This window comes from Equus przewalskii, chromosome 11 (genome assembly GCF_037783145.1).
Source record: "Equus przewalskii isolate Varuska chromosome 11, EquPr2, whole genome shotgun sequence".
Lineage (NCBI taxonomy): Eukaryota > Metazoa > Chordata > Mammalia > Perissodactyla > Equidae > Equus > Equus przewalskii.
The window spans coordinates 31994568-32019448 of record NC_091841.1 but is presented as its reverse complement, the minus strand read 5'-3'; the positions used below and the strand labels follow the sequence as shown (position 1 = coordinate 32019448).

The 24881-nt window shown below is 61.4% G+C and overlaps 1 protein-coding gene and 2 long non-coding RNA genes across 5 annotated transcripts; 1 reads left to right on the top strand and 2 right to left on the bottom strand.

Annotated features, from left to right (window-relative positions):
- Positions 1-1462: 1462 nt before the first annotated feature.
- On the bottom strand, positions 1463-20300 carry CD81 (CD81 molecule). Its single transcript, XM_070564435.1, has 8 exons — positions 20005-20300; positions 7636-7750; positions 4681-4778; positions 3711-3785; positions 3300-3404; positions 2753-2854; positions 2143-2229; positions 1463-2061 (listed from the first exon to the last, which is right to left on the bottom strand). The coding sequence occupies exons 1-8, from the start codon at positions 20068-20070 to the stop codon at positions 1999-2001; spliced, it is 711 nt and encodes a 236-aa protein (XP_070420536.1). The 5' UTR covers positions 20071-20300; the 3' UTR covers positions 1463-1998.
- Positions 15596-18419, bottom strand: LOC139074400 (uncharacterized). 2 transcript variants are annotated; one of them, XR_011523990.1, is made up of 3 exons: positions 17173-18419; positions 16349-16416; positions 15596-15820 (listed from the first exon to the last, which is right to left on the bottom strand). It is a non-coding gene; the product is annotated as an uncharacterized lncRNA (long non-coding RNA). The 2 variants fall into 2 exon arrangements; XR_011523991.1 differs by having other exon boundaries at positions 15596-15773.
- A 121-nt stretch (positions 20301-20421) lies between the features above and the next one.
- Positions 20422-23678, top strand: LOC103541829 (uncharacterized). Of its 2 annotated transcripts, none has more exons than XR_011523989.1 (3): positions 20422-20704; positions 21070-21233; positions 22741-23678. It is a non-coding gene; the product is annotated as an uncharacterized lncRNA (long non-coding RNA). The 2 variants fall into 2 exon arrangements; XR_542558.2 differs by having other exon boundaries at positions 20574-20704; positions 22251-23678.
- Positions 23679-24881: the final 1203 nt, after the last annotated feature.

Here is a 24881-nt window from a genome sequence, read left to right as displayed (position 1 = left end):
CGAACCTCCCCTCCCCGGAAACGGCGGAACTCCTTCGCGAAGAGCCCGGAATTGATTAAGGAGAAGCGGGAAAAGGCGGTGGGACTGCGACTCCCAGAATGCTCGAGGGCTAACAGCTATCGTCGAGTCTCTGGGGCCTCAGCGCCGCCTACCGGAAGCCACGGGGACAGCTTTTCCTCGAACCGGAAGTGCGCCATTACGCGCAGCGTTGTCCCCGTGCATTTCCGGTCCTGGCCGGAAGCGGCGGACCGCGCCCCTCGTGGGTCCTGGGAGCAGGTCGGGTACCCGGCTGAGCGCCAGCTTCCGAGTCGGCGAGAAACGGGAGTGGCCCGCCTGCCTGTGGCTCAGCTGGTCCCTTCCGTCCGGGAGCGAGGACAGGCCCCGGCTCCCTGGACAGGCGCGTGTTCCCCGGCCCCGGCGGCCGGCACCCAGCCGTTCCGTGTTCCAGAGTACAGGCGCCTCGGCCCCTGCCTGCTGGACGGCCAGACCTCGGCCTCTCCCAGGGCTGTGTCCCCGGCAGTCCAGGCACCCGGAGAAGAAACGGGGCCCGTCCCTGTGCAGCCTCGGGACTCCCCATTCCTAAGACAGCCCCCCCGCCCAACGGCCTCGCCAGTCTCCCCCAAGCACTAGTTCCGTAGTGTCGCGTCGCAGCTTGCAGGTGACACCCAGGCCCTATTCCGGACCCCGGGTAAAAGGGGGACTCCTGGGACCATCCTGTATTCCCGGCCGACCCACCCCAGCATGCTCGGCGGAGGGGTGTGGCAGGAGGGGCAGGCTTGCTGAGACCCCTGGATCCCCCAACGCAGGGCTAGGGTTCCTTTCCAGAATCAGCCCCCAAGGAAGCTGCCAGGAGCCCTCACAGATAAACCCCAGCCATGCTTTTGTGGCCTTGAGGGGTCAGTTTAACATACATGCACGTCCGTGCCTGCCAGTAGCTCACGGTGATGTCGCCCAGCATTCCAGACAGGGCAGCAGCTGGATCCAAGAGGCGGCTAGGCCTCTGTCCACTGTGGTGGGCCAGGCGGGCTCCCCAAAGCCCTGCAAGATGGGGCTTAGGCCCCGAGCCATCCAGACTGAACATTTATAGGCACCTAGATGGGGAGGGACAGGGCAGGGCGTCCAGCCTCCACAGAGCTGTCCCTCAGGAGAGTCTCACAGGGCCCCCACCTCAAGCACCTCCTGCACCACATTCTCTGGTCACCCAGTCCCTTCCACCCAACTCTGGGCAGTGGTGCACAGAGTAGGAACAGGAGACAGGTGGGGTGGAAGCTGCTGCAGGTGGCACAAGGCCCAACAAAGGGGCACTCGCCATGTAGAGCATTCCCTGGAGGTCTGTCACCACCCACCAACAAGGTTGGCAGCACACCCTGGCAGAACTCAGCCCCACCCTTGCCAGGCTCCTCTTCCCCTCCAGCCGCCCCCTGGGTCTTGGACGCTGCAGGCACAAGAAGGGGCCAGACAGTTTGTTAGCATGCCTGGTTTTTCCTTCTTTATTGAATGACTTTCAAGACGTAATTACAGTTGAAAGTGACGCGTTAGAAAGGAGAGGTGCATTAAAGGCATAAGGCCGCTCATAGACCCGGCTCTAGAGACAGGAGAGAAACAAGGATTAAAACCGGCGTGAGCCGTGCAGCCCATGGGGATGGGTGGGTGGGAGGACGCAGCTCGGCCAGAAGGCCTCTGAGGTCCCCTGGAGAGCCTGGCTGAGCAGGCAAGACCTCCTAGGCGGCCCCAGAAGCAGAGGGGGCCCCTGGCCTGCAGTCCCCAGGGCCCACTCACATGCCACCTACAGGTGACGTCAGCCCCAGAAGCTAACAGGGAACTTCAAGACAAAAACAAAACCTCAAAAGTAAAAAGACTAATAAATGCAGCAAAGTAATAATACCAGAAAAGTTATATACACAGGTGGTGAGAGGCCCTCCACAGAAGTGTCCGGGTTGCTCTGGGGGTGCCGCAGGGGTCCCACCGGCCCTCCCTGCGGCCCAGGCGGCCAGAGCCTCAGTACACGGAGCTGTTCCGGATGCCACAGCAGAGCACCATGCTCAGGATCATCTCAAAGATCTGCAGGGAGGGGCAGGCCGGCCGCTCAGCACCCACAGACCTGTGGCGGGCCCTGAGCAGACACCCCGCCCACCCACTTACCATGATCACCGCCACCACGATGGCGGCGATGCCGATGAGATACAGCTTCCCCGAGAAGAGCTCGTCGATCCTCTGGTGGCAGTCTTCCTGTAGGGGATGGCCACAGGCGGTCAGGGGTGTCAGTCCGCAGGTCCCCCACAAGGCAGCAGACAAGTCATTGCAAAAAGAGCACGGAAGGGCGTGGCCCTGGCTCCCTCAGAAGAGGCGTGAACGACACCCAGTCTCTCCGTTTTAAAACAAACGTGGAACCAAGGGATGGGCTGTGTGTACCCTGTTCTGCTCAGCGGTCACCAGGCACAGACGGGCATTGACCCAGCGGTCAGGGCGCCCTCCATGCCCGCTTGGGTATAGGTACAGCTGCCAGAGGAGGAGAGCCGACCAACTGGGAACCCAGGGCACCCTCGCCTCCCCTGTGGGCTGTCAGTGCAAATTCAGCCATGGCCCAGCCCCCCAGGCAGAGCAGCTCTGACTCTGGCCACAGTGCCACTGTGTGGCCGTGGCCTACCCACCACCCAGGACCCACGGAGAGAGGAGGGTGGCAGTGAGGTGGGGGAGTGGGCAGGCCCCAGCCCCGCTGGGCCCCAGGGAGGCCCCGCCCACCGCCACGCACCTTGAATAAGTTGGTGAGGACGCTGCTGCCCGAGGGACACAGGTTGATCTTTAAGACGGAGGTGGTCAGTGCGGTCAGCGTGCTGGAGCCACAGCAGTTGAGCTGCAGAGACCCAGGGTGCCCGCAGTCAGCCCCAGGCGCACGTGGGGAGATGACCCGAGCGAGAGGAGATGGGCAAGGATAGCCATCCTGCAGGCCGCAGAGGTGCCAGCAGCTACCCTGGCCTGACGTGGGGCTAGGGGTCTGGGATGGTCCCCTCCGGGGGGGAGAACTGAGCCCAGGCGCCCCCCTCTCCCACTTCCTCTCACTGAGCTGTGCTGCTCAGAGACCCCTGCACTCCAGCCAGCCTGGCCTATCTCGTTCCCACCAGGGACCCACAGGTCCCAGAGAAGCCCCCCGGGGCTTGCACACGGGGCCCCACGGCCTCCCAAGAGCCCCTCCTACTCCTGAGGTCTGGGCTGAGGCCTCACTGGGGCCTCAAAAACCCCTGGCCTCTCCCCTGGTCCCCCAGGACCCCTTCCCCGGCCTCCCCCCAGTTCCCCCGCACCGTCTCATGGAAGGTCTTCACCACGGCCTTGGCGTTGTTGGCGTCGTCGTCCACCACGGCCTGCTGCAATGCCTGGTCGTAGAACTGCTTCACGTCCTTGGCGATCTGGGGGGGGGGTGGGGGGTGGGGGGTGGGGGTCACACCACAGCAGGGACCATCCCCAGGGACACGCGTTCACCTGGCTCTCCTGCAAGCTATCACTTTCAGGACAGCTCGGCCGCAACCCCAAGGCTGGGAGTCTGGCGGCCCTGCCTCCATGCCGCCTCCTCCAGAAAGCCCTCTGTGGTCTTCTTCCCAGGCCGGCCCCAAAGAGTACCCTGCAATCCGACCTGTCCCTGACAGCCTAAGCAGCGGGTGCTCCTCCCACCCCTCCAGGCTGGGACTGGCTCTCCCCTGTGGACTCAGGCTCACCTGGTCCTTGTTGACAAAGCCCCAGATACCAGCAGCCACTTCGCAGGCAAACAGGATCACCAGGCAGGTGAAGAACTGGGTCGGGGCAGAGAGGGGGGATCAGAGCAGGCCACACACGGCCAGGGCTTCCCGAGGCCCTGACCAGTGTGGCAGCTCAGGGCTCGCCTTCCACAGATGACAGATGCCCGAGTAACAGGTGTGCTTGGCAGTACCCACCCACCCATGTCCCGACCAGGGATGAGCTGCATGGAGCCTGACTTGGCCCCAGCAGTGGGAGGCCAATGTTCTCATTGTCCCCGCAGGACCAGGATCCACAGGACAGGGCAGCTGATGCAGAAGGATGAGGTTCGGGGCTCAGTGGGTTGGAAAGTGCAGAGTGGCACATGCCCCGAGGAAGCTTGAGCCCTAGTGCCGCTTTCCTTGCTTCATTTCTCCCTCTCCTCTCCCCACGGGAAGGGGCTCATTGTGGTGGGCTTCCGTTTCCCCCAATGGAGACACTGGCACAGGCTCCTACAGCCCACGCCTCCTGGACCGGCTAGACCCTGGACGCCAGAGCCAGGCCTCAGCTTCCCATCAGGGGGTGACGTGCCCCGGGACACCTGAGATTGGCCGTGGGACTGGGACACACTCCTATTATATCTGTGGCTTTTTCTTTAAAGAAAGAAAAGAAAAAAGCAACTTTGGAACTTAGACTTAGGAACTAGACATAAGGGCAATCAACCGCAGTGCAACTTAAGACCCAAACAGGGAAACAGGGAGCTGGCCCTCTGGGGAAGGTCCTCAGGCTGCCCGGGACCCCTCCTCCAGGGCCAGGCTGGCGAGGGGAAGCGCCGAGCTCCACATGGGAGGCCTGTGTAGGCTGACCACACGTTGCCTCCCTGGAGCTCCTGGTGCTGCCTGTCGGCATCAGTCCGAAGCGCCCCCTGCTCACTGAGCTGGACGCAGTTCCCCACCCAGCCCAGGACCTTACCGTCCCCAGCAGGCACTGGGACTCCTGGATGGCCCCATAGCAGCCCAGGAATCCGACGAACATCATCACGGCCCCCACAGCAATGAGGATGTAGATGCCTGTGGGAAGAAAGATGGACATCCTCAGTGCTCGACATCCCAGAGAGACTGAGACATCCTCCCCGGCCTTGTGCACACATACCACTGCCCAGGACTCTGGAGGGTCCAACGGTTACTGACGCCCACCCTGAGGCTGCCCTACCAAGAAGAGGTCAGGTGCCCAATGCCCTGGGGAGGGTGCCACAGCCCGGCCAGGCTGCACGAGCACCTCTCCATGCCTCGGTTCCTCTTCTACAATGTGGGAGGGAGACTGGTGATGCGGGGGCAGCACGCAATGGCACATGGTAAGTGCTCAGAGAACCTGGAGATCAGAGCTTTACTCGGAATGTCTCTCCCAGGGTGACCCACCCACCACCTGCATTCACTCTGGTTCCCATAAGCCTCCTGGTCTTGTGGGGGCCAAGAAGGATCATCCTCGTCTTGGTGCAGAGCTGTTGGCCTGGGGGTGGGAGGGGGTAGGGCAGCCAGGGATCTGCTGGCAGGGATCCCCTGCCAGCCACATGCAGTGCCCACTTCAGTTGCTCCTCCTCTTAGGCAGCTCCGGGCAGCCCCTCAGGCCGGAGGGGTAGGCTGGAATCTGCCTCTGAGGCCCCCAGCCGCGGGCTGGAACCTGCTGGACGAGGTGCCCTGGCGGCTGGGGTGGTGAGGTGGCTGTGCCCATGGACAGGATAGGGCATGTGGTAGCAGGTAGCAGGGATGGCTCAAGGACAGCACACAGGGGGCAGTTTGCCCTCCTGACCTGCCCAACACCCACTGGGCTGAAAACAGGTTCCTGGGGAGGCGGGAAAGGCCACCAGAGGCTGGGGGCACTGGGGACCGAGAGGCCTCTGGCCTGGCCAGGCTGCCCTTCTCAGTGTCCACGCCCACCCAGACAGGGCCCTGTGTCCTGTGGGAAACACTGACCGCGTCTCTCCGGGGACGTCCCACGTCCCTAGTTCTCCCCGCAGATACTGTGGGCTGCCCAAGCCCCCTCCAGAGCCAGGACAATGGCTTCCAAGGCTCAGGTGCCCGGCTAGCCCTGGGAGAAGGAGCCTGGGGGCCAGGCCGGGCTCAGAAAAGGCCCAGGGCCTCCTCCTGGCCAGACGCAGCCTCCGGGCAGCACTGAGCGGACCTGCCAAGGGGAAGCCTCCTGCCACGGCCGCCCTCAGGAGGCTCCCTCAAACTAGGTCTGTCTCCCTCTCCTCAGGCCCTGATACCCCCATCTGTGAGGTGAGGTGGGACCCCCGGGCCTGCATCCCCATGAGGTTCAGCGCGATGGCACAGAGTGCTGGGAGGGGCGTCTTGGCCATCTGGGCTATGGAGGGTCCTGCAAGGGGCTGGGAGACCCAGGAGCAGATGCCTGAGCCACAGCCCCTCCCAGGCCCAGCCCAGACCTCCCCCCAGTGTGGGGCTCCCATCCACACCCCTGTGCCTGGCTCTGACAAGTGAGGTCAGGGACGCACCCGGGCCCTGCAGCGTTGCCCAGGGTGCTGAGCGAGTCATTTAACCCACCCCCACTTCCCGGCACCAGACAAAGGGCCTTTGTCAAGGCCGCCATCTCCTTGCCTGCCTCCCTGGCAGGCCCAGCTCGCATCAGGGCCAGCAAGAGGCTCCAGAAGGCCAGTCCTGGATCGGCAGGGACTCAGTGGCCAGAGGGGCTCCCCAGGGACAGCTGGCCCCTTGAAACCACTGCCAGAGCCACAGGCTGCCGTCTCTGGGGAGGAGAGGGGCTGCCCCATCGAGGCTCCCTGGAACCCAGACCTCTCCACCCCATGGCCCAGAGGGGACCCATGGGCCGGGAAGGGACGGGCACCCCCCTCATGGCCCTGGGCGGGATGGGGAGGATGCAGAGCCATCCCCACTTCAGCAGCTAAGCATGTATCCCAAGTGTGTGGGGTCCCGAGTGGGAGTGGCTGCTGGCCCCAGCTGTAAGCCCTGAACCCTGAAGGCGCACAAGCTTCCCGCCCTGCTGCTCAACCTGTGGGGCAAGAGGGGCCGCCCAGGAGCCGTCCCTTTAAAGGAGAGAAACATCTCAACAAACACGGCCAGAGCTCCACAAGGGCCTGCCCGCCTGCCACCCCTTGGCTGGGGACCAACTGGAAGGAGAGGTCCTCCTCAGTTCCCCCGCCCGGTCCCCCGAGCCGGACAGACGCCCCCGGGGGGCCACAGCTGGTGCCTGGGAGGCAAACATGCAGCCTAATAAGGCAGCAAGGTATGGCTGCAGGGGTGGCCTGAGTCACCGCTGCTGGCCCGTGTCATCCATCCGTGTCCTCCCTGCCACTCTGGGCCTGAGTCTCCATCCTCTGTGGCTCCAGGCTCAGCTGCCTCAGCTGCAAGTCCTGCTGCCCAGGCATCCAACCCCACCCCTTCCCAGGGAGCCTGCCCCAAAATACCCACCACATGACACAGCGGCCCTGCCCCCACCCAGCTGCCGCCCTCCTGCCCTGGCTCAGCCCCCAGAGGCCATCTGCTGGGGTCCCAACAAGCCACATGCCCCTCCAAGTTCCAGCTTCCCCAGGAACCTGACTCCTGCCCCAGGCACCCCAACCCGGCCAGGCACCGGACCACCTCCGAAGAGGGACCTAGGCCCCACGCCTCACCCAGGCCCTCCAGGCCCCCAGGCTGACCTCACTTCACCCATTCTCTGGCTCCTTCTCACCCTGTCGCCCAAAAAGACCTTCCTGGCTGGCCTCCTCCCCACCCCAGCATGCAGCAAGCCCCGTGGGGCTGGCTCAGGCCCTGCCTCCTCCCAGAAGCCTTCCCTGATCGCCCGTCTGCAGCCTCACTGAGCTCATGGTCAGACACCTTGCTGGGCCGTCCCTGCTGACCCCCAGCCCACAGCCGGCTGGGGTCCTTGGCCCACCCCACGTGCACTCACCTACATAGAAGGTGTTGGGTGCAGGCTTATCTCCAAGCTCCAGATAGAGGAGGTTGGTGGTCTGTGGGTCATGGCGGAGCCACAGGGCCACGCCCAGGATCACACCTCCGGCGAGCTGGGGAAAGAACGGACACAGCGTTACTTGTGGCCCAGAGCAGTGCAGGGGTGGGTGCGAATCATCCACACTGAACAGCCGGAGAGAGGCGGGTACCGGCCCCTCCCCTCCACGGCTCCGAGGTCCCTCTCCGGGGGGGGTCTCCCCTCTCGGGCGGTGCTCATAGGCGCCGCTGGGCTCTGGGCCGCCTGCTGGCTCCAGATGTCTGCCCAGGTACTCCAGAAATGCCTGGGCATCAGCAACCACCTGGCCAGCTCCAGACCCTCCAACCAGCACTACTGTAGTGAGACCCCATGAGATGTTGCCAGATAAGATGCGAGACACTCGGTTAAATTTGCATTTCAGGTGAACAACGAATACTTCTTTAAGCGTGTCCCAAACGCTGCACAGGACATGCTTATGCCAAAAAACCACATCTTGTTTATCTGACACTCAAGTCTAACTGACGTCCTGTATTTTTCTTTGCTAAATCTGGCCAGATGCCACACTAGACCCGAGCGCCCCAGGAACGCTGGGCCCTCCTCCAAGGGTGGGTGCTGCCCCAACAGTGTGTGGAGGGCACTCCACGTCCTTGCTGCCAGGACAGAGAGAGTGGGAGTGACTGTGAAGGGGAGGCAGCTGGGGCTGGTGGCATCCAGGAAGCCACAGGGGAGAGGGGCCAGGCGGTTTGTGGGATAAACCCCTGCCGTCAGCCCTGAGTAGGGAAGCTGCTTGAGGAAGGAAGCTCGTTGTGCTCTCTGGGTAGGCCAGGAGAGGAAAAGCTAGGGCCTGGCATGAGGGAGGGGGGCTTCCCAGCTGACGGAGACTCGTCCTCCTGCCAGCATATGGCTTGGTGGTGGGGATTGGGGCCAGGGGGGCGTGACGTCTGCCCTCGAGCATGAGCCCAGACTAGGCCTGGTCAGGCCTATGCCTGAGCATCAGATCAACCCTCGCAAGCACCCAGGCTGCCCTCCACACCCCAGACTCCTCCCCATCTGCCCTCCACGCCCCAGCCTCCTCCTTGGGCTGTCCTTTATGCCCTGCCTCCTCCCCAGGCTCCCCTGGCCCTAAACGCTCCACCAAGGCAGAATCCACTCCCAGAGCCACAAGCGCAGCCGCCAGCCAGCTCCTGGCATCCTCTGCCTCTCCACCATCACATGCTGGCAGCTGAGGCCTTCCCATAGCAGCACCCGGCACCTCCAGTTGCTGACCCCCCCGACAGACACACAGCTACATGTTCAATGGGGAAGAGAAACTGAAAATCGGACCCCGAGAAAACCACCTGGCCTTGCCTCGTGCCTGCCCCTGAGACCCTGGCCAAGGAGCGGGGCCCCGAGACGATGCTCAGAGGAAACATGCTCAATAGTGTGTGTGAGAATTGAGACCCCAGCACCATGGGACACCCCAAGGAAAGCCCCACCAGCCCGGGGGACTCCCCAGGCAGGTGGCACTATGGGGACGGTGAGAGGACAGGAGGAGCCTAGGGCTGCACCCCCTTCCCCGGCCTTCTACACTGGGCTTGGCTGACAGCAGGGCAGCAGCTGGGCTCCCACTACCAAGGGGATGCTGTCAACACCTCCCCCAGAGCAGGAGGTGAGCACCTCTCTGACCCCCACCAGCCTGGAGCTGTAGTTTCTCAGCCCCTCTTCTCCCAAAGTTTCCACTTGATTTCATAGTCTGATGGGGGTGGGAGGGACCCCACTCTCCCACCGCAGCAGGACCCAGGCTCTGAAGCTCTTCCCCGCGCTCGAGCAAGCACGTGGTGGGACCATCTGGGCCTCCTGTGCACCTGCTGCCTGAGGTCCCAGCATCCTGTCACTGCTCTTTGGTGCCTGTCACACCTGCGAGAATGCCGGAGGGCCTGTGGGACATGTGCAGGGGGAGGTGGAGACCGTGAGGGCAGGGCGGGTGCCCCAGAGTCCTCAGCTCCTCTCTAGCTAGCTGCCATCTGCGGCTCCAGGGGAGGCGAGGCTGAGGGTTCCCCTGGTAACTGGCTTCAAAACATCCCTTATTCTGTTTTGAAACTGTGGTCCAGAAACGGCTTTGTGAGACGTTCCAGGACGCCGTGGGGAGGGGCTGCGGGAGCTCCGTCCCGGGCCGCCTCTGTAGTCGCAGAGACTGGCCGCAAGCCCTGACTCAGGCTCAGTATCCCCGTCACTAGAGGGGAGCCGAGCATGGAGCAGCGCATGGCTCGAATGCTGCTGGGGCCTGCGCCGCCTCAGCTGGGCTGAGACCATCCCTATCTTCCCTCTGCAGTCCCCTCACCTCAGGACTGGGAGGACAAGCCCATCTTGGGCACATGGTCCTAACAGAAATGCGGGCCATGCTTTTCCTACCCCCCCAAACCCTAATGGTGGGCTTGCAGACAGAGTCACCACGTCTCACTGTTTTGGGAAGAGAAGGGATTCTGTTGAGACTCCAGGGTGGGCGGGGTGGGGCAATGCCTCGGACTCCCCTGTGGCCCTCAGCCCACCCTCCCGGGGCGGGGGGGTGGTGGCAGGAGAGAGCCTGGCGCCAACGTGCTCCCTGCTGGCACTACTTCAGTCACTCCCCGCCCTGCGCAGACGCGCTGGGGTGGAGCTGGATGAAGGCGACGACCATCCCCAATTTCCAGGTGAGCAAACTGAGGTCACCTACGAGGTGGGGGAGGGTAAAGGCAGCACCGGGGTCACCCCAGCTGTGGGGAAGAGCAGAGGAGGGGTGGTTTAAAGGGAAGGCAGCCCGCCCCACAGCCGACCAGTGGGGCGCAGGGCTGGAGCCCCTGAGACAGCACAAGCCTTCAGAAGACGAGGCACGGACTGGGACTTGCAAACGGCTAATAACGGACTTGTATCCAAAATTTACAAAGAACTTTCAAAACTCAACAATAAGAAAACAATCCACTTTTTAAAAAATGGGCAAAAAATTTGGACGCTTCACCAAAGAAAAGACACAGATGACGAGTAAGTAAGATGACGAGCAGCGTCATCAGTCAGGGGAAATGCACCTAAAACCACAAGAGACGCCACTGCACAACCACCCGAGCGGCTGAAATGAGGACAAGTGGCCGGACCACATGCTGAGGTGGCCGCGGAGGAGCGGGAGGCCCGAGGAGTGGGAGGCCACAGCCCCTCAGGAAAACAGTGTAGCCGCTCCCCGCTCCCCAGAAAGTTCGATCCACACGCCCCGGCCCCGGCCACTCCTCCCCTAGATCTCTCCCGGGGGACGTGAAGGGGCTCGTCCACACAAAGATGCGTCCCCTGCTTGGCCCGGCAGCTTTCCCCGTGAGGACCCCGCACTGGACACGACCCAGATGGCCTCCAACTGGGGCAGGATGGTGCCCACGGACCGCCTGTGGTCCAGCCACACGGTGGAATCCTACGCAGCCGTAAAAAGGAGAGAACTACTCATACAACACCCTGGATGGCCCTCAAAAGGACCACGTGAGTGAAAGAAGCCAGACCAAAAAAAGAAGAAAGAACCCCCTTCTGATTCTATTTACATAAAGGTGTAAGAAATGCAAATTACATAGACAGAAAACAGACAGTGGCTGCTCTGGGCTGGGGGAGGGGCAAAAGGAGCCTCACAAGGCCCGGAGGACACTTTGGGGGATGACGGCTGTGTCCACCATCCTGACAGCCGTGAGCTTCTCAGGTGTCTGCTTCTGTCAGAACTTAACAAGTGGTACATTTTATGAACTTTTTTTTTTTTGAGGAAGATCAGCCCTGAGCTAACTACTGCCAATCCTCCTCTTTTTTGCTGAGGAAGACTGGCCCTGAGCTAACATCCATGCCCATCTTCCTCTATTTTGTACGTGGGATGCCTGCCACAGCATGGCTTTTGGCAAGCGGTGCCATGTCTGCACCAGGGATTCGAACCGACGAACCCCGGGCCGCCTAGAAGCGGAAGGTGCAAACTTGACTACTGCACCACTGGGCCGGACCCACAAGCTGTACATTTTAAATGTGCGCAGTCTACTCTGTCAAATAAAGCTGTTTAAAAACTCCCCATCCCCCCAGATCCCTGATGACTGAACTTCTAGGCAGCAAGGCCTTTGGGGTAAATGTCTCTTCCGGGTCCCAAAGGATCCAGGCTGCCGTGCTGGTGCCAACTGTGCGCCGAGGTGAGAAGCAGGATCCTGGGCTCGCCAGGCTTCTGGCGGCCAGCAGCAAGCCCCTGGGACATGGCGGTCTCGTCCACAGAGCTGAGGGTTTAGGGTCAGTCCAAGAAGGGACTGGGCAGCTGGGGAACACAATGTCCATGATGAAGCTGAGGCCAGCATGAAGGGGAAGTGTGTCATAATGGCACTGGGCGAGGCCCGGAGCATGGCGATCAAGGGCGGCCCCCAGGCCCCTGGCTGCTGGGTCACTTCAGGCCCATCTCGGGGTCTTTTTTTTTTTTTTTTGAGGAAGATTAGCCCTGAACTAACATCTGCCAATCCTCCTCTTTTTGCTGAGGAAGACTGGCCCTGAGCTAACATCCGTGCCCATCTTCCTCTACTTTACATGTGGGATGCCTGCCACAGCATGGCTTGCCAAGCAGCGCCATGTCCGCACCCGGCATCAGAATCAGCGAACCCTGGGCTGTCGAAACAGAACAGGCGCGCTGAACCGCTGCGCCACGGGGCCGGCCCCCCATCTCGGGGTCTGTGTGCCTCCAATATCCTTTGTAAAAGGAAGAAATAAAAGTACGTCAACTAATAATGTCGAGTGCTTAGCATAACGCAGCTGAATACAGAAAGCCATCGACGACAGGGCGATCAGTATTAACTGGCAGGAGTTTCAAGGCCGGTTTATCGGTGGCAGTCTGCATGCATCTCTCTCCCAACAGATCCCTCCACACAGGGTCACAGACACCTCTCTCCTGCCCGCTGTCCTGTTGGAAGCACCACTGCCACCTGCTCCTGCATCCCCAGATGCTCCTGCTCGGGCTGGGGGTGGGGAGCCAGCTCTCAGGAAGAGCCAGCCAACTTGTGGGGGTTCCTGGAGGTTCCGCGCTAGAGCACAGCACACGGTGTCCATAACCCTAGGAAAGATTCTGTTTCGGTTTCTTTCTTCCTCCTTTCTGGGAATTAATAAATAACACATCAGCTAAAAGAAGAGCGGGGCTGCCAAGGGCACTGGGTTCCTGCCCAGCCTGTCTGCCGTTTCCAAGAAGCCACTGAAAAGGGAGCGAGTGGCGCGGGCGCTGCCCAGGCAGGCCCGGGGCAGCCCCCCGTCCCATGCCAGCACCGGCTGCGCCAATCTCTGCCAGGACTCTCTCCCATGCCAGCAGGCATGCCCCTGCCCCAGGAAGGGACAGCGATCATTTCCCCAGCCCTCCCCCACCCCCACCCGGCTGGCCCAATTGGTCACCCAGGTGCTGCCCACGCATTCCATGGGCGGCTAGGACGACTGGAGCATCAACATACTCTGGTAAGTAGCAGCTGGTCTGGAGCCCGGACCCTCAGCGCCGATGTTCAGAGCCGGATGCTCTCAGCAAGGGCAGCTCCACCGTGACAGGGGAGGACCACCAGGCGGGGGCACACCAAGGGGCCTCAGTCTGTGCCAGCTCTGCTCCCTAACCTACCACCGTGAGGGGTGCACATGCTTGCTGGGAGAGTGCCCGAACAGCTTGGCAACCGGGGGGGGGGGGGCGTCTCCCAGGGGCCTGGAGACACTCCCAAGGAGGCAGTGAGAGCTGAGGCAGGAAGTAAGGCAGAAATGCCCTTGGAGATGCGGCGATTTGTCAGAGGGAGGCGGCAAGCAAGGACTCTTTCAGGATGAGATGTGGAGGGTCAGTGAGGGAGAGGAAGGCTCTGACAGTGGCTGGGGGGCCTGGGTCCCTACAGGCTGACCCTCGCTCCCCACTCACCATGAGGGGACATTGCCAGACTCCTCCCTGAGTGACACAGGGCCTGTCTGTGGCCTTCCCGGGGGGTGGGAAGCTGCCCCTAGGACCTTGTCATGGCCTCCGGGAGCAGAGCCGCCAGGCTCGAAGCAGGAAGGAAGTGTGGAGGGAAGAGCAGACCCTAACCTCAGCCAGGAAGTGGAAACCACTGTCGGCCCCTCGACCTCAGGAAGCTGCCTGGCCTGGCAGCTAAAAATAGGTGGGGGGAGGTGAGGACACTGGCCCTCCTGGGCCCCACTGGCTGAGGGATGCAGGAGCCACTTCCCGCCAAGAGGTGAGTGCAGGCCACCGAGGATACCCTGCCATCTCTCGGAGTGCAGCGGAGTGGGCCTGGGGCCCTAAGGACCAAGTCACTTCCAGGGAGACCCTAAGCCCGCTACCCCCTCCCCACCCAGGGCAGGGAAGCTAGGAAATGGCCTGCTCTCCCACCCTAAACCCACCCCAGTGGCTGGAAGGGCCCCTCCTGTGGGAAGCCCTCTGCCCCCTTGGCCCCTGCAGGGAGGGGCATGTGGACACTGACGTCCCAGTGACCTGCCAGACAGAGGCATGTGAGGGCCGTGTGCATTAAACAAGGAGGATCTGGGTGGGCCGGGCACCCACTGGGGAGGGAGATGGGAGGTGGGTGGGGTCAGTCAGGGGACCAGAGTGGGTGGAGGGGTCCCAGGGCAGGTCAGGGTGTCCCTGGGCAGCAACAACACTGAGAAGCCACCTGATGGCCTGGCCAAGAGCCGGAACCTGCTACCTGGGCACAGCCAACCACTCTGGGGGAGCCCACGGGCCTGGAGCCGTGCCGGGCCACGAACCACAGTGGTTGAAGGACACACTCCGGTTTCCAGCCCGCCTCCATGACTTCCTCATGTGGTCACTTGGGAACCTCAGTCTCCCCTTATCTCCTCAGTGGGTCTGATAAAAGCCCGGCTTCAGCCCGAGGCCTGCCTGGCACAGGAGAGTCCTGCTTCGTGTGCACTGAGCTGTTACCCTCTGGGGACAGAGGGAAAGACTGTCCGTCCAGAGGGTGGGCGGGCCGAGCCTCTGCTGCAGCTGTGTGGGGGCTGAGCACCCAGTGAGCCCTGAGCGGGCGGGGCCAGACTACAGTCCGCGGTTCCCAAAACCACTGCCGCCGGGAAGCCCCCGAACCCCTGAGACCTATGGCATTGAGCCCGGGGGCTCAGGCCTCCCAGCCCCCAGGACTGAGACCTGGGAAGGTGGGCAGCCTGGGGTCCTTACTCCCACAGCCCTGTGGGGCTTCAGCCTGAGTCCCCACACCCACCGCCGGGAGCTGGCTGTCAGCTGCAGCGTGGAGCCACCCTGAGCGCCCGCCCACAGGTGCCAGCACCAGGAAGACAGGTCACCAGGCGCCGTTAGATGTACGCCAAGGGACAGTTACGACTCAGGCCAACCTGGGCGTGGGACAGTGGGTACAGAAGATTCCTGCATGACAGCGCAGGATGCCAGGGTGGGTCACCTGCCCACCAGCTCTGCACGGTTTCCTGGTTTCCTGTCCTTCACCCTCTCAACAGCGAGCGTGTTACGCCAACAACTAGGGGTGGGGAGAGCACTAACTTTCCAAAGTCAGAAGAAGAGCCAGAGCTTCAGAGAAGAGGGCAAGGGGCTCCCTGTCCCCAGGCCTCCAGGGCATTTGGACCACCCATGCATGGGCTCTCAGCTCCCCAGCCCGGAGCACCCTCCCCACCAACTTGAGGCACGTACAGGGCCCGACCCCACCAAGCCCCAGGCCTAATGTGCCTCCCCAGCCTGCTAACCCTGTGGCCTCACCAGCCGTCACACCCACAGAGGGCGGCTGGCCCGTCCCAGGTGCCCCCGTGGCCACAGTGCTGGCTGCTGGCTTAGGAAAGAAGATCCAGCTGCCAGTTGACGACTGGTGAGCTTCTTGGGCATGCCCCCTGCCCACCTGTGGGGACTCCTCGGCATCTGGGGGCCCACCTGGAATGAACCAGCACCTGCTCGGCCATCGGGAGGAGGGGCTGGGTCAAAACATTTTTTTTTTTAAGATTTTATTTTTTCTCTTTTTCTCCCCAAAGCCCCCCGGTACACAGTTGTATATTCTTCGTTGTGGGTCCTTCTAGTTGTGGCATGTGGGTTGCTGCCTCAGCGTGGTTTGATGAGCAGCGCCATGTCTGCGCCCAGGACTCGAACCAACGAAACTCTGGGCCGCCTGCAGCGGAGCACACGAACTTAACCACTCGGCCACGGGGCCAGCCCCTGGGTCAAAACACATTTTGCTGGACAGGTGGAAAACGATTCAGAAGGGTACTGAGGGCTAGTTCTTGGCGAGCCTGGTTCTCCGCCCAGGACAAGGAGTCCTGGCCACCAGGCAGGTGCCGCCTCTGGGGTCGAAAGTCACCCTGCCCTTGCTGGGTGGCCAGCCTGGGACCTGGGGGGCCAGGCCCTGGGCTTCTCCTCGATCCCCACCCCCACCCCCACCCCAGGGCCCTCTCCAGAATGCCGGGTCAGTGCAAAGGTGACTGTCAGTCCTCCCTGACCGGGTGCCTGGGCTCTAAGCCGTATTGATTTTATGCCCTGGTTCTTCCCCGCCACGGGATTTCGGTGCTGAAATGAAGGCATGGGGGGAGTGTATTTGGGAGGGAGTGGGATGGTTTTTCCTTTTTTTTTTTGAGGAAGATTAGCCCTGAGCTAACTACTGCCAATCCTGCTCCTTTTGCTGAGGAAGATTGGCCCTGAGCTAACACCCATGCCCATCTTCTTCTACTTTATATGTGGGACGCCTACCACAGCATGGCTTTTGCCAAGTGGGGCCATGTCTGCACCCGGGATCAGAACTGGCGAACCGTGGGACCCTGAAAAGCAGAACAGGCGAACTTAACCGCTGTTCCACCGGGCCTGGCCCTGTGTTTTTTTCTTTAGTTTTGTTTGGTCCATGTCACTGTCCGGGCTTTGAAGCAGTATGAGATGGGGACTGAGAGTGAACTCAAATTCTGGAGACAACTGAGCTGGGGTGGGGGTGGGAACCCCACAGGGAGAACACCGCGTCAGCACCGAAGCAGAGCCCGCCAGGGGCCCAGGCTCCCTGCCCCTCACTCCAGCTCCGTGCCCCTCACTGCCCCGACACCCTCACTGGGGCCAGCCCATCCCAGGGACAGACCACAGATTTCTTCTTCTCAGCCCCGGGACAGCCCAACGGCCGTTTCCCCAAAGCACCACAGCACACGGGGCGCACTGGGGCGAGTCCCTGGCCCACCCACTGAAACCGGGCACAGGAAATCCCCACCCCTACCGAGAGCCCGCCTGGGTCACACCCCCTCCCTCGGAAGGAAGGCGACAGCATCACTAAGTGACAGACAGTCATGTGCTGTCTGGAAGCGAGAATTAAATGCCAGTTAGCAAGCCTTCTAATCAGCCCCGTTCCCAGGCAGTTCTGGCCGCCCTGCCTCTGGAAGGCAGCCACCGACTGCATTAGGTTGGAGGAGCAGCCCGTCCCAGTCCCAGGCGGGGGACACTGGGGCAGTGGCACCTCCAGGGCTCCCTGGCCAGCACCCAAGGAGAGGGCTATTGTCATACCCATTCCACAGATGAGGAAGGCAGGGAGGACTCACACAGGTCGGCCGACTGCCCAGGTCACCGGCTGGGGTAAGCAGGGACAAGAGCCTCTGTTCTTCCGGATGTGCTCCAGGAACGGGGGTCTCGAGTACCGGCTGCCTGTGCCAGGAAGCTCCTGGTCCCACCCCAGGAGTAGGATCTCCACACCGCCTGGCAGGGTGTCCGCACTGTCTCCCCTGCTCAGGCCGGGTGGCTGCTCGTCCTCCTGTCCTATCCCTACCTCACAGCCTGGTGCCTGCCTGGCCAAGGAACCCCCAAAGAAGGCTGAGTGCACACCGCCCGGGGCCCTGGGGTCTCGGTGCAAGGGCAGGGAGCAAGTATGTGTGTGGGTGCACAGGGTGACCGGCTCCTCCCTGGAGAAGCATGCCAGCCTGCCTCTGACGCCTCCTCCCCGTGGGAAGCCCCTTTACTCTCTAAAAGAGAACTTTAAAACGTGCCCTAATCCAGAGACCCACTGTCCACCTCTCCTCCTGGCTCCTGCCCTCAGCATCCCTTACTGCACTGGGGCTGGGGTGCACAGTGAGGAGTCATGCTGGGCACCAGGAGCCCTCCCTCACCCACTGGGTCCTGTGCCTGAGGCCCCTTCCCCAAGGCACTGCCTAAGCCAATGGGCTGGGCTCCCTTTGGCCATCTTCCCAGCCAGCCACCATCCCCAACATCCATTTCCTGAGGGTGGCCCCTCCGTACATCAGATACTCCACCAACAATCCCAGGAGAGAGCACTCAGGACTCCCACTTTAGATGGGAGGGGCTGAGGCCCAGGACCAGAGTAGTGGGGTGGGGACTCCATCTGGGTCCATCTCCCCCACCCCCAACCATACTCTCAGCCAAGAGATGCCAGGGGGCAGGCAGAGTGGTTCCCCTCAGCCCAGCCTCGCTCAGTTCTGCATCTCCCCACTGCAGGAGGTGGCCCTGCATGGGTGTGTGGGGCTACGGTGACTATAGCAGGCAGGCGCTCTCAATACTCAGCTGGGCAGGCCCCAGGAGGGGAGAGAGAGGCCTCGGAAGCATTTCCTCAAGCCTCAAGGGACAGCAGCCACAGATGTCAGGCCTCCACCCCAGCTGCCTGGGAAACTACCAGACTCACCCAGGCTAAGCTCCAGGGGGCCTGCCCTGGAGACCTCCCAGGCTGGGCAGGTGGGAGGGAATTACCCAGCACTAACACCCAGCCCCAGAATCCACTCTGGGAGAGGTTCCCTCCTCTGTCTCCCCTCCACCTCCTGCTGGTCCTCCCCCGCCATCCAGGCTGTGCTTGTAGGGGACGATGGGCTCAGGAGCCAGCAGAGGTGTCTGGGTGGCCCCATAATCCCCACCTGCCTGGGCCACAGCAGGCAGACACTAAAGCTACACAGACACCACTCCTTCAGCAAAGGTGCCCCCCAGGGAGGATGTGATACCCCCATTCCACCCCCAGCTAGAATTCAGTCCAGTCTCTCTCCTCCCCACCCCAAATACCTCACTGCCCTGAGATCCACCCCAAGATCCTCGGGCGTCCAGATGGCAAGCAGATGTCCCCAGTCCCACACCTTAGCTCCAGGGGCCATTTTAAAAGTTTATCCTCCCTGAGTCAACTTGAGAAATACACCATCCAGCAGACGTCACCCTGGTCCTCAGTGAGAAGGGGTGAGCAGCCTGGGGTGGCAGAGCAGCAGGGAGGGTGCCCCGGAGGGGGTCCCGGTCCCTGCCCAGGCGAGCACGGAGGGGAGGTAGGGGACGGCCCTCGGGCAGGCTCCTGACACTCCCTCAGGGGCCCATCAGGCCAAAAAGTGATCTCCACCCCCTTCCCAATTCCAACACCGACAGGAAATGGAAACAAAAGCAAAAGCATCATCGGCCACTGGACAGCAGTCAAGAATAAGGTCAGGAAAATGCAACTCTCAGGCCAGCAGCTGGAGATCCCAGGAGACCTCCCTACACCCAGAGATGACCATCCTGTGGCTGCCTCTTTTCAAAGTGGATGCCCGAGCACAGACCTGGGTATCCACCGGGAACCCAGGCCCCCCCGAACTCAGAGACGCTCAGGTCTTCACGGCCCCCTGCCCCGTGCCAACTCAGAAGGCAAGCTCCGACCCCACTGCCCTCAAAGCCTCCACAGCACCCCTCCAGGGCGAGGCCGGGCTAGAATCTCGGTCTGGGTGAAGAGGGCAGGAGGACCGGACCCCACAAACTGGGGCCACGATGGTGCAGGCACCCCAGCACGCAGGCCACCAGGTTCCCGGGCCCGGACCCCCAGGACGATCCCCAGCGTGGCGTTAGCAGACTGGGAGCCTAGGCCAGGAGTACGGTGAACGTTCCCCCAGACTCGGACAGAGTGTGCGCCCCCTCCCACCACGGCCGCTCATCAGGGGCGGTGGCCCAGATGAGCTCATGGGGGCGGGGCGCCATGAGCCCGGCCCTCGAGCCCCCGCTCCGTCCTCGCAAAACAGGGTGGTCCCAGGAACAGCGCCAGAGGGGCTGAGCGGTGGCCCGGGTATGGGTGCGCGGCCCCGGGCCCGCACCCACCGCACCCCCCATCACCAATCGGGAACAGACCCGTGGCGCCCAAAGGCGCCAGTCCGGCCGCGGGGCTCTGGGCCCGGACACAGAGGCCCCGAAACCCGGCTCGCAGCCACCCGCCCCACCGTCGAGGGGCGCGGCAGCCCCAGACGACCCCCAACGGCGGGGCCTGCCGGCCCAGGACTCCCCACCCCGCGCCCGCCGTGCACAGGTGGCCCAGCAACTTGGCGGCCCCGCTGCGCCCCCTGCGCGGGGCCTAGCGGGGCGCGCGGCCTGCGGGGCTCGGGGCGCCTCGCCCCCCCCGCCCCCCGCTCCCCCTGGCCGGGGCTCACCCAGAAGACGAAATTGAAAACGAAGAGCAGGTACTTGATGCACTTGGTGCAGCCCTCCACCCCCATGGCGGCGCGGGCGGCGGCGACCTGGGGGGCGCGGGCTGGTCCTGGGAGGCGGGCGGCGGGGCCCGGGCCGGGTGAGCAGCGGCTGGGTGCCGAGGCGGCGGCCGGGGCCGAGGGCGGGGGCGCGGGGGCGCGGGAGCGCTGGAGGCACGCAGACGCCGGGGGGGGCGCGGGGCGCGGGAGGCCTGGCCGGGGCGCGCCGAGGTCGTTGCCGCCGCTGCGCGCTCGCTCTCTGGTCGGGCGCGCGCTCGGCTCCGCCACTTATCGGGCGCCGCGCCCCCCCCCCCCAGGCCCCGCCCCGTCCCGCTCCGCCCCGCCTCCCGCCTCCCGAGCGCCGAGCGGCCGCGGCCCGGTACCCAGTCCGGCCCCCGGGGAGGCTGCGCGCAACCCCTCCCCTTGCCGCGCGCACACTTTGCGGACCCTGGTGCAGCCAGGACCGCGGGATCCGGACGCTCTGTGCGGGGCGCAGCCTGCGGGGGCTGCCCAGGGAAGAGCCCCTTCCTCTCTCCTTCTCCCCTCCCTCAGGCTCCTTGGATATCCGAGAAGGCTCCCTGGAGGAGATGATGCTCTCGCGATGGTGATGCCAAAGTAGCCAGCCGGCGCTTTGTTCACACCCCTCCCTGGGACGGGAACCTGGGTGAGGCCCGAGAGTCAGGGGGTCTGGCCTGAAAATCCTACAGCGAAATTCTAGACAGCCAAGCCCTTGTCCCGTGGACAGGTGGAGTTGCTGACCGCCGTTAGAGGAGTCTGTGTTTGGAAGGGGCACTGAGAGGGTGTCCCCTAGACCCGTGTTGTGTCTAGACGGCCCAAGTCACTTGTATGAGAACCTCCAAATATTGTGTATTTCTTGCACACCGTGGTGGTGCCAGTAGCACAGGGAGGCCAGCCCCACAGTCCTGCTGTCTTCCCGAAGGTGTGGGGGCTGGGCCCCAATGCCCTCACTGCCTGGGCGATGAGGAAGTGGAAGGGTGACATATCAAGTGAGGGGTGTCCTCTCCACAGGTGACGGAGCAAGTCTTTGGCCAGGTGTCGTGCAGGTGAAGAGCTGGAAACCTTCTGTGTCTGCAGGAACTCTAGCACAAATGACCACTGACCGCTTGAAACACAGCCACTGCCGCGAGCGAGGAAGGGAGTCTTTTGTCGTCATCGTTCGTTGTAGTTTAAATGTGAGTAGCCGTGGTGGCCAGTGGCTGCCACTTTAGACAGAAGCCTGATCGCATTCATCTCTGCTCTAATAGTTTCGTAGTTTGCTTGGTGATTAATTTTAAAGTTTGTTTTGGCTTCATGCTTGTGTAAGAGCCACAAGCACACGTTGATACCCAGTGTTATGTTTGTGCACGTGAAAGTGACACTATAATCAAAATAACGTAAGTCTTCACTTGGGGGTCTGCCAGGATGCATTTTGGTTGCAAAGGAGGCAGAACAGACCTCCGGCGTGAGGAACCTGGTCAGGATGTCCTGGGTGCCCTCGTGTCCTGTCAGCTCCCCGCCATCCACAGTGATGAGGACATTCCTGCCAAAGTTGTGAGCTGTATCCTCAGAAAAGGGTCTTCCCTGAGCCCTCTGGGAAGGGGGCAAAGGGAGATATTGAGCTCACCCTCAGGGACCAGGGGCAAGGGCAGAACCAAGCACGCTGCATCCTCGGTCCCCCATCTCCAAAGCAAGTCCTGCCCGGCTGGCTTGTTCTGTCCCCTGCCTCGGGCTGGCATCAGATATTTAGCTGTGTGCCAGGTGCCCTTCCAGACGCTGGCTGTGGGGAGCCGGGCAGCCGGGAGCCGGGCAGCCAGGAGCCCTTCCCTTGAATAACTTAGGCCCTGGGGAGGGTGACGGATGTTACCCCACAATGTTTATGTCCATACTGGGAAGGGAGGGAACTCCCAGGATACTTGAAAGAGAGTCACAGATGGGGGCGCTGTTGCAGCCTGGGGGCTTGGAGGCGTTGACAACGGATCCAGGCCCTTAGGAGGGGGGAGGCAGCCCTGCAGCGCCTGGGGAGGAGCAGTCCAGGCACAGAGGGGCAGGTTGGAGGAACAGAAAGGAAGGCAGTGGGATGCGAGCAGAGGGATGGTGAAGAGGCGGGACGCTGAGGTCGGGGGCAGGTGGAGGTGAGGGGGCAGGTGAAAGCCAGAGTGGGGCTTTGTTCGCTTCTGACTGCAGTGGGAGTGACCAGAGGGTTTCCCCAGGGAGCCTCAGGCCTGCTCCAGATTGAGTGGGAACACAGACGGCAACAGGCTGCCTTGGCTCCACGGTGGAAGCAGCTCTCAGCGGCACCTGGGGGCTCGCTAGGAAATGGCTGCGAGGGTGTAAGGACCACCTCCAGGTGCCTGGCACCTGGGGGCTCTCCCCGGGGACCACTTCTGAAGTGCCCTGTCCAGTGGCCCATCAACTTGACCTTGTGAGGACCTCAGGGGACCCACCAGCAGCGTATTGGTCAGGGCTCTCCAGAGAAACAGAACCAGGAGGAGATGAAGGAGCTTTATTATGAGGCATTGGCTCCTGTAGTTATGGAGCCTGAGGACTGCCAAGGTCTGCCGTCTACAAGCTGGATGCCCAGGCGAGTGGATGGTGTGTTCCCAGTCTGAGGGCTGGAGAAGATGAGCTGAGATGTCCCAGCACACGGGGTGAGGCGGGAAAAGGAGTGAATTCCTGCTTCCTCCACCTTTGTTCCTCCAGACCCTCGGTGGACGACGAGGCCCACCGCACGCGGGAGGGCCGTCTGCTCTCCTGCATCCAGTGATTCCAAAGCTCATCTCATCTGGAAACACCTTCCCAGACGCCCCCAGATATAACGTTTATCTGGGCACCCTGTGGCCAGTCATGCTGACACACAACACTAAACGTCACTGGCAGTGATGAGATGACGTGTACCAGTGTGATCGGGGGGCAGGTGGGCCATCCCGGGGGTGCGTCCTGAGAAAGGCTCTTGTTGTGAGCTGGATGCTGCCCCAGCACTCGTGGAGGAGCACCCAGATGGGCTGCAGGGAGAATGAGGGAAGGAGGGGCAGGGCTGTGCCTGGGATGGGAGACCCCTCCCTGCACTTTGCCCTGAGGGCAGTTGGGGCTGATGGTTTGATGGGCAAGTAGCAGGCAGCAGGGCGAGAAGAGCAGGCCTTTCCTGGCCAGCTGGCTTTGGCTTGGAGTCTGCCCCTCTGTGTGGCTTCGGACTGGTTCCTCAGTTTCCCCATCTGTGGCAGAGCAGCTCCCTGCGTTCTTGGGTTGGTGGAATGCAAGGATTTTTGCAAGCACTTGGAGCAGGGCCTGGCCCTGAGGCAGGAGGTCACTGCCTCCTTTAAGCTTGTTTGACTGAGAGGCTTGTCCACCAGGCACAGCCCCAGGACTGGTGACTCACCACTCTCTTGGGGGGCACACACACTGTCGTCCTGTCCAGGGGGAATCACTGAACCCCACCCCCCTGCCTTGATTTCCTGTGGAAATAAGAGAGGACCACCCAGATGAAACCGACAGAGGCTGTTTATGCAGAGGCTGCTATAGCAAGGGACCCAACCACCCTCACTGCGTTTGGCAGAGACTCACAGAGCCGGAGAGGGACAGCTTTATATTAAAAAAAAAAAAAAAAAAAAGGGAGAGTTTAACATCCGAAAAACAACCAATGTCATACACTATATTAATAGAATAAAGGACAGAAGTCATGTGACCATCTCAATAGATGCAGGAAAAGCAGTTGACAAAACCCAACACTCTGTCACGAGGGAAGCGTTTGGAACAGAGTGGAACTTCCCCATTTGATAAGGGGCGTTACAAAGCCCCTAGCTAACCCCTCCCCATTGTGAAGGATGGGAGTTCCCTCAGACCAGGAGCAAGACGAGGACGTCCACTCTACCCGCTTGCATGCCACATTGTCCTGGAGGTTCTGGCCAAGGCAATTCGGCAAGAAGAAGAAATGAAAGGCGCCTAGATTGGACAGGAGGGCGTAAACCATCTCTATTTGCAGGTGACATGATGCTGTGTATAGAAAATCCTGAGAAATCAATCTGCAGAAAAACTATTCCAACTAATAACCATGTACGGCAATTGGCAGGATCCAAGATCAACATACAAAACTCAGTCTTATTTCTATACACTAGCAATGAACGATCCAAAAATGGAATTAAGAACATAATCCCATTTGTAATAGCAGCAAACAGAACAAAATCCCTAGAAATAAATTTAGCAAAAGAAATCTAAGACTTGTACACTGAAAACTACCAAACACCGTCACAAGTAATTAAAGAAGATCTAATAAATGGAAGGATATCCGATGTTCACGGAGCAGAAGACTTCATATTGTGCCCACGTCAGTATGCCCCAAATGGACCCACAGCTTCAATGCCATACCTATCAGAATCCCAGCTGGCTTTTTACAAGCTCGTCCTCAAATCCACATGGAAATGCAAAGGCATCTCGAAGAGCCAAAACAACTTGGAAAAAGAAGAACAAAATTGTTGGACTCACGCTTCCTAATTCAAACTTACTGCGAAGCTACAGCGATCGATACAGCGTGGTCCTGACATGAGGACAGGCAGACAGACCATTGCAATGGAACTGAGACTCCAGAAATAAACCCTCGCATTCATGGTTGATTGGTTTCATGCCAAGACCATTCAATGTGGGAAAGAACGGTCTTTTTAACACATTGTACTGGGACCACTGGGTATCCACGTGGAAAAGGATGACGCCGGGCCCCTACCTCACGCTGTACACAAAAATTAACTCAGCGTTAACTCAAAATGGGTGATAGACCTCAATGTAAGAGCTAAAACTGTAAAACTCTTAGAGAAAGACATGAGTGTAAATCTTTGTGACTTTGTGTTAGA

What these genes read in the sequence shown, in the direction of transcription:
- CD81 (XM_070564435.1), bottom strand. Translation starts at nt 20,070, where the DNA reads ATGGGGGTGGAGGGCTGCACCAAGTGCATCAAGTACCTGCTCTTCGTT. An exon ending in GCTTTGTCAACAAGGACCAG is followed by an intron (nt 3,405 to 3,710) that starts GTGAGCCTGAGT and finishes CCCCCCCCCCAG; the next exon opens with ATCGCCAAGGACGTGAAGCA. An exon ending in TGAAGACCTTCCATGAGACG is followed by an intron (nt 2,855 to 3,299) that starts GTGCGGGGGAAC and finishes GGGTCTCTGCAG; the next exon opens with CTCAACTGCTGTGGCTCCAG.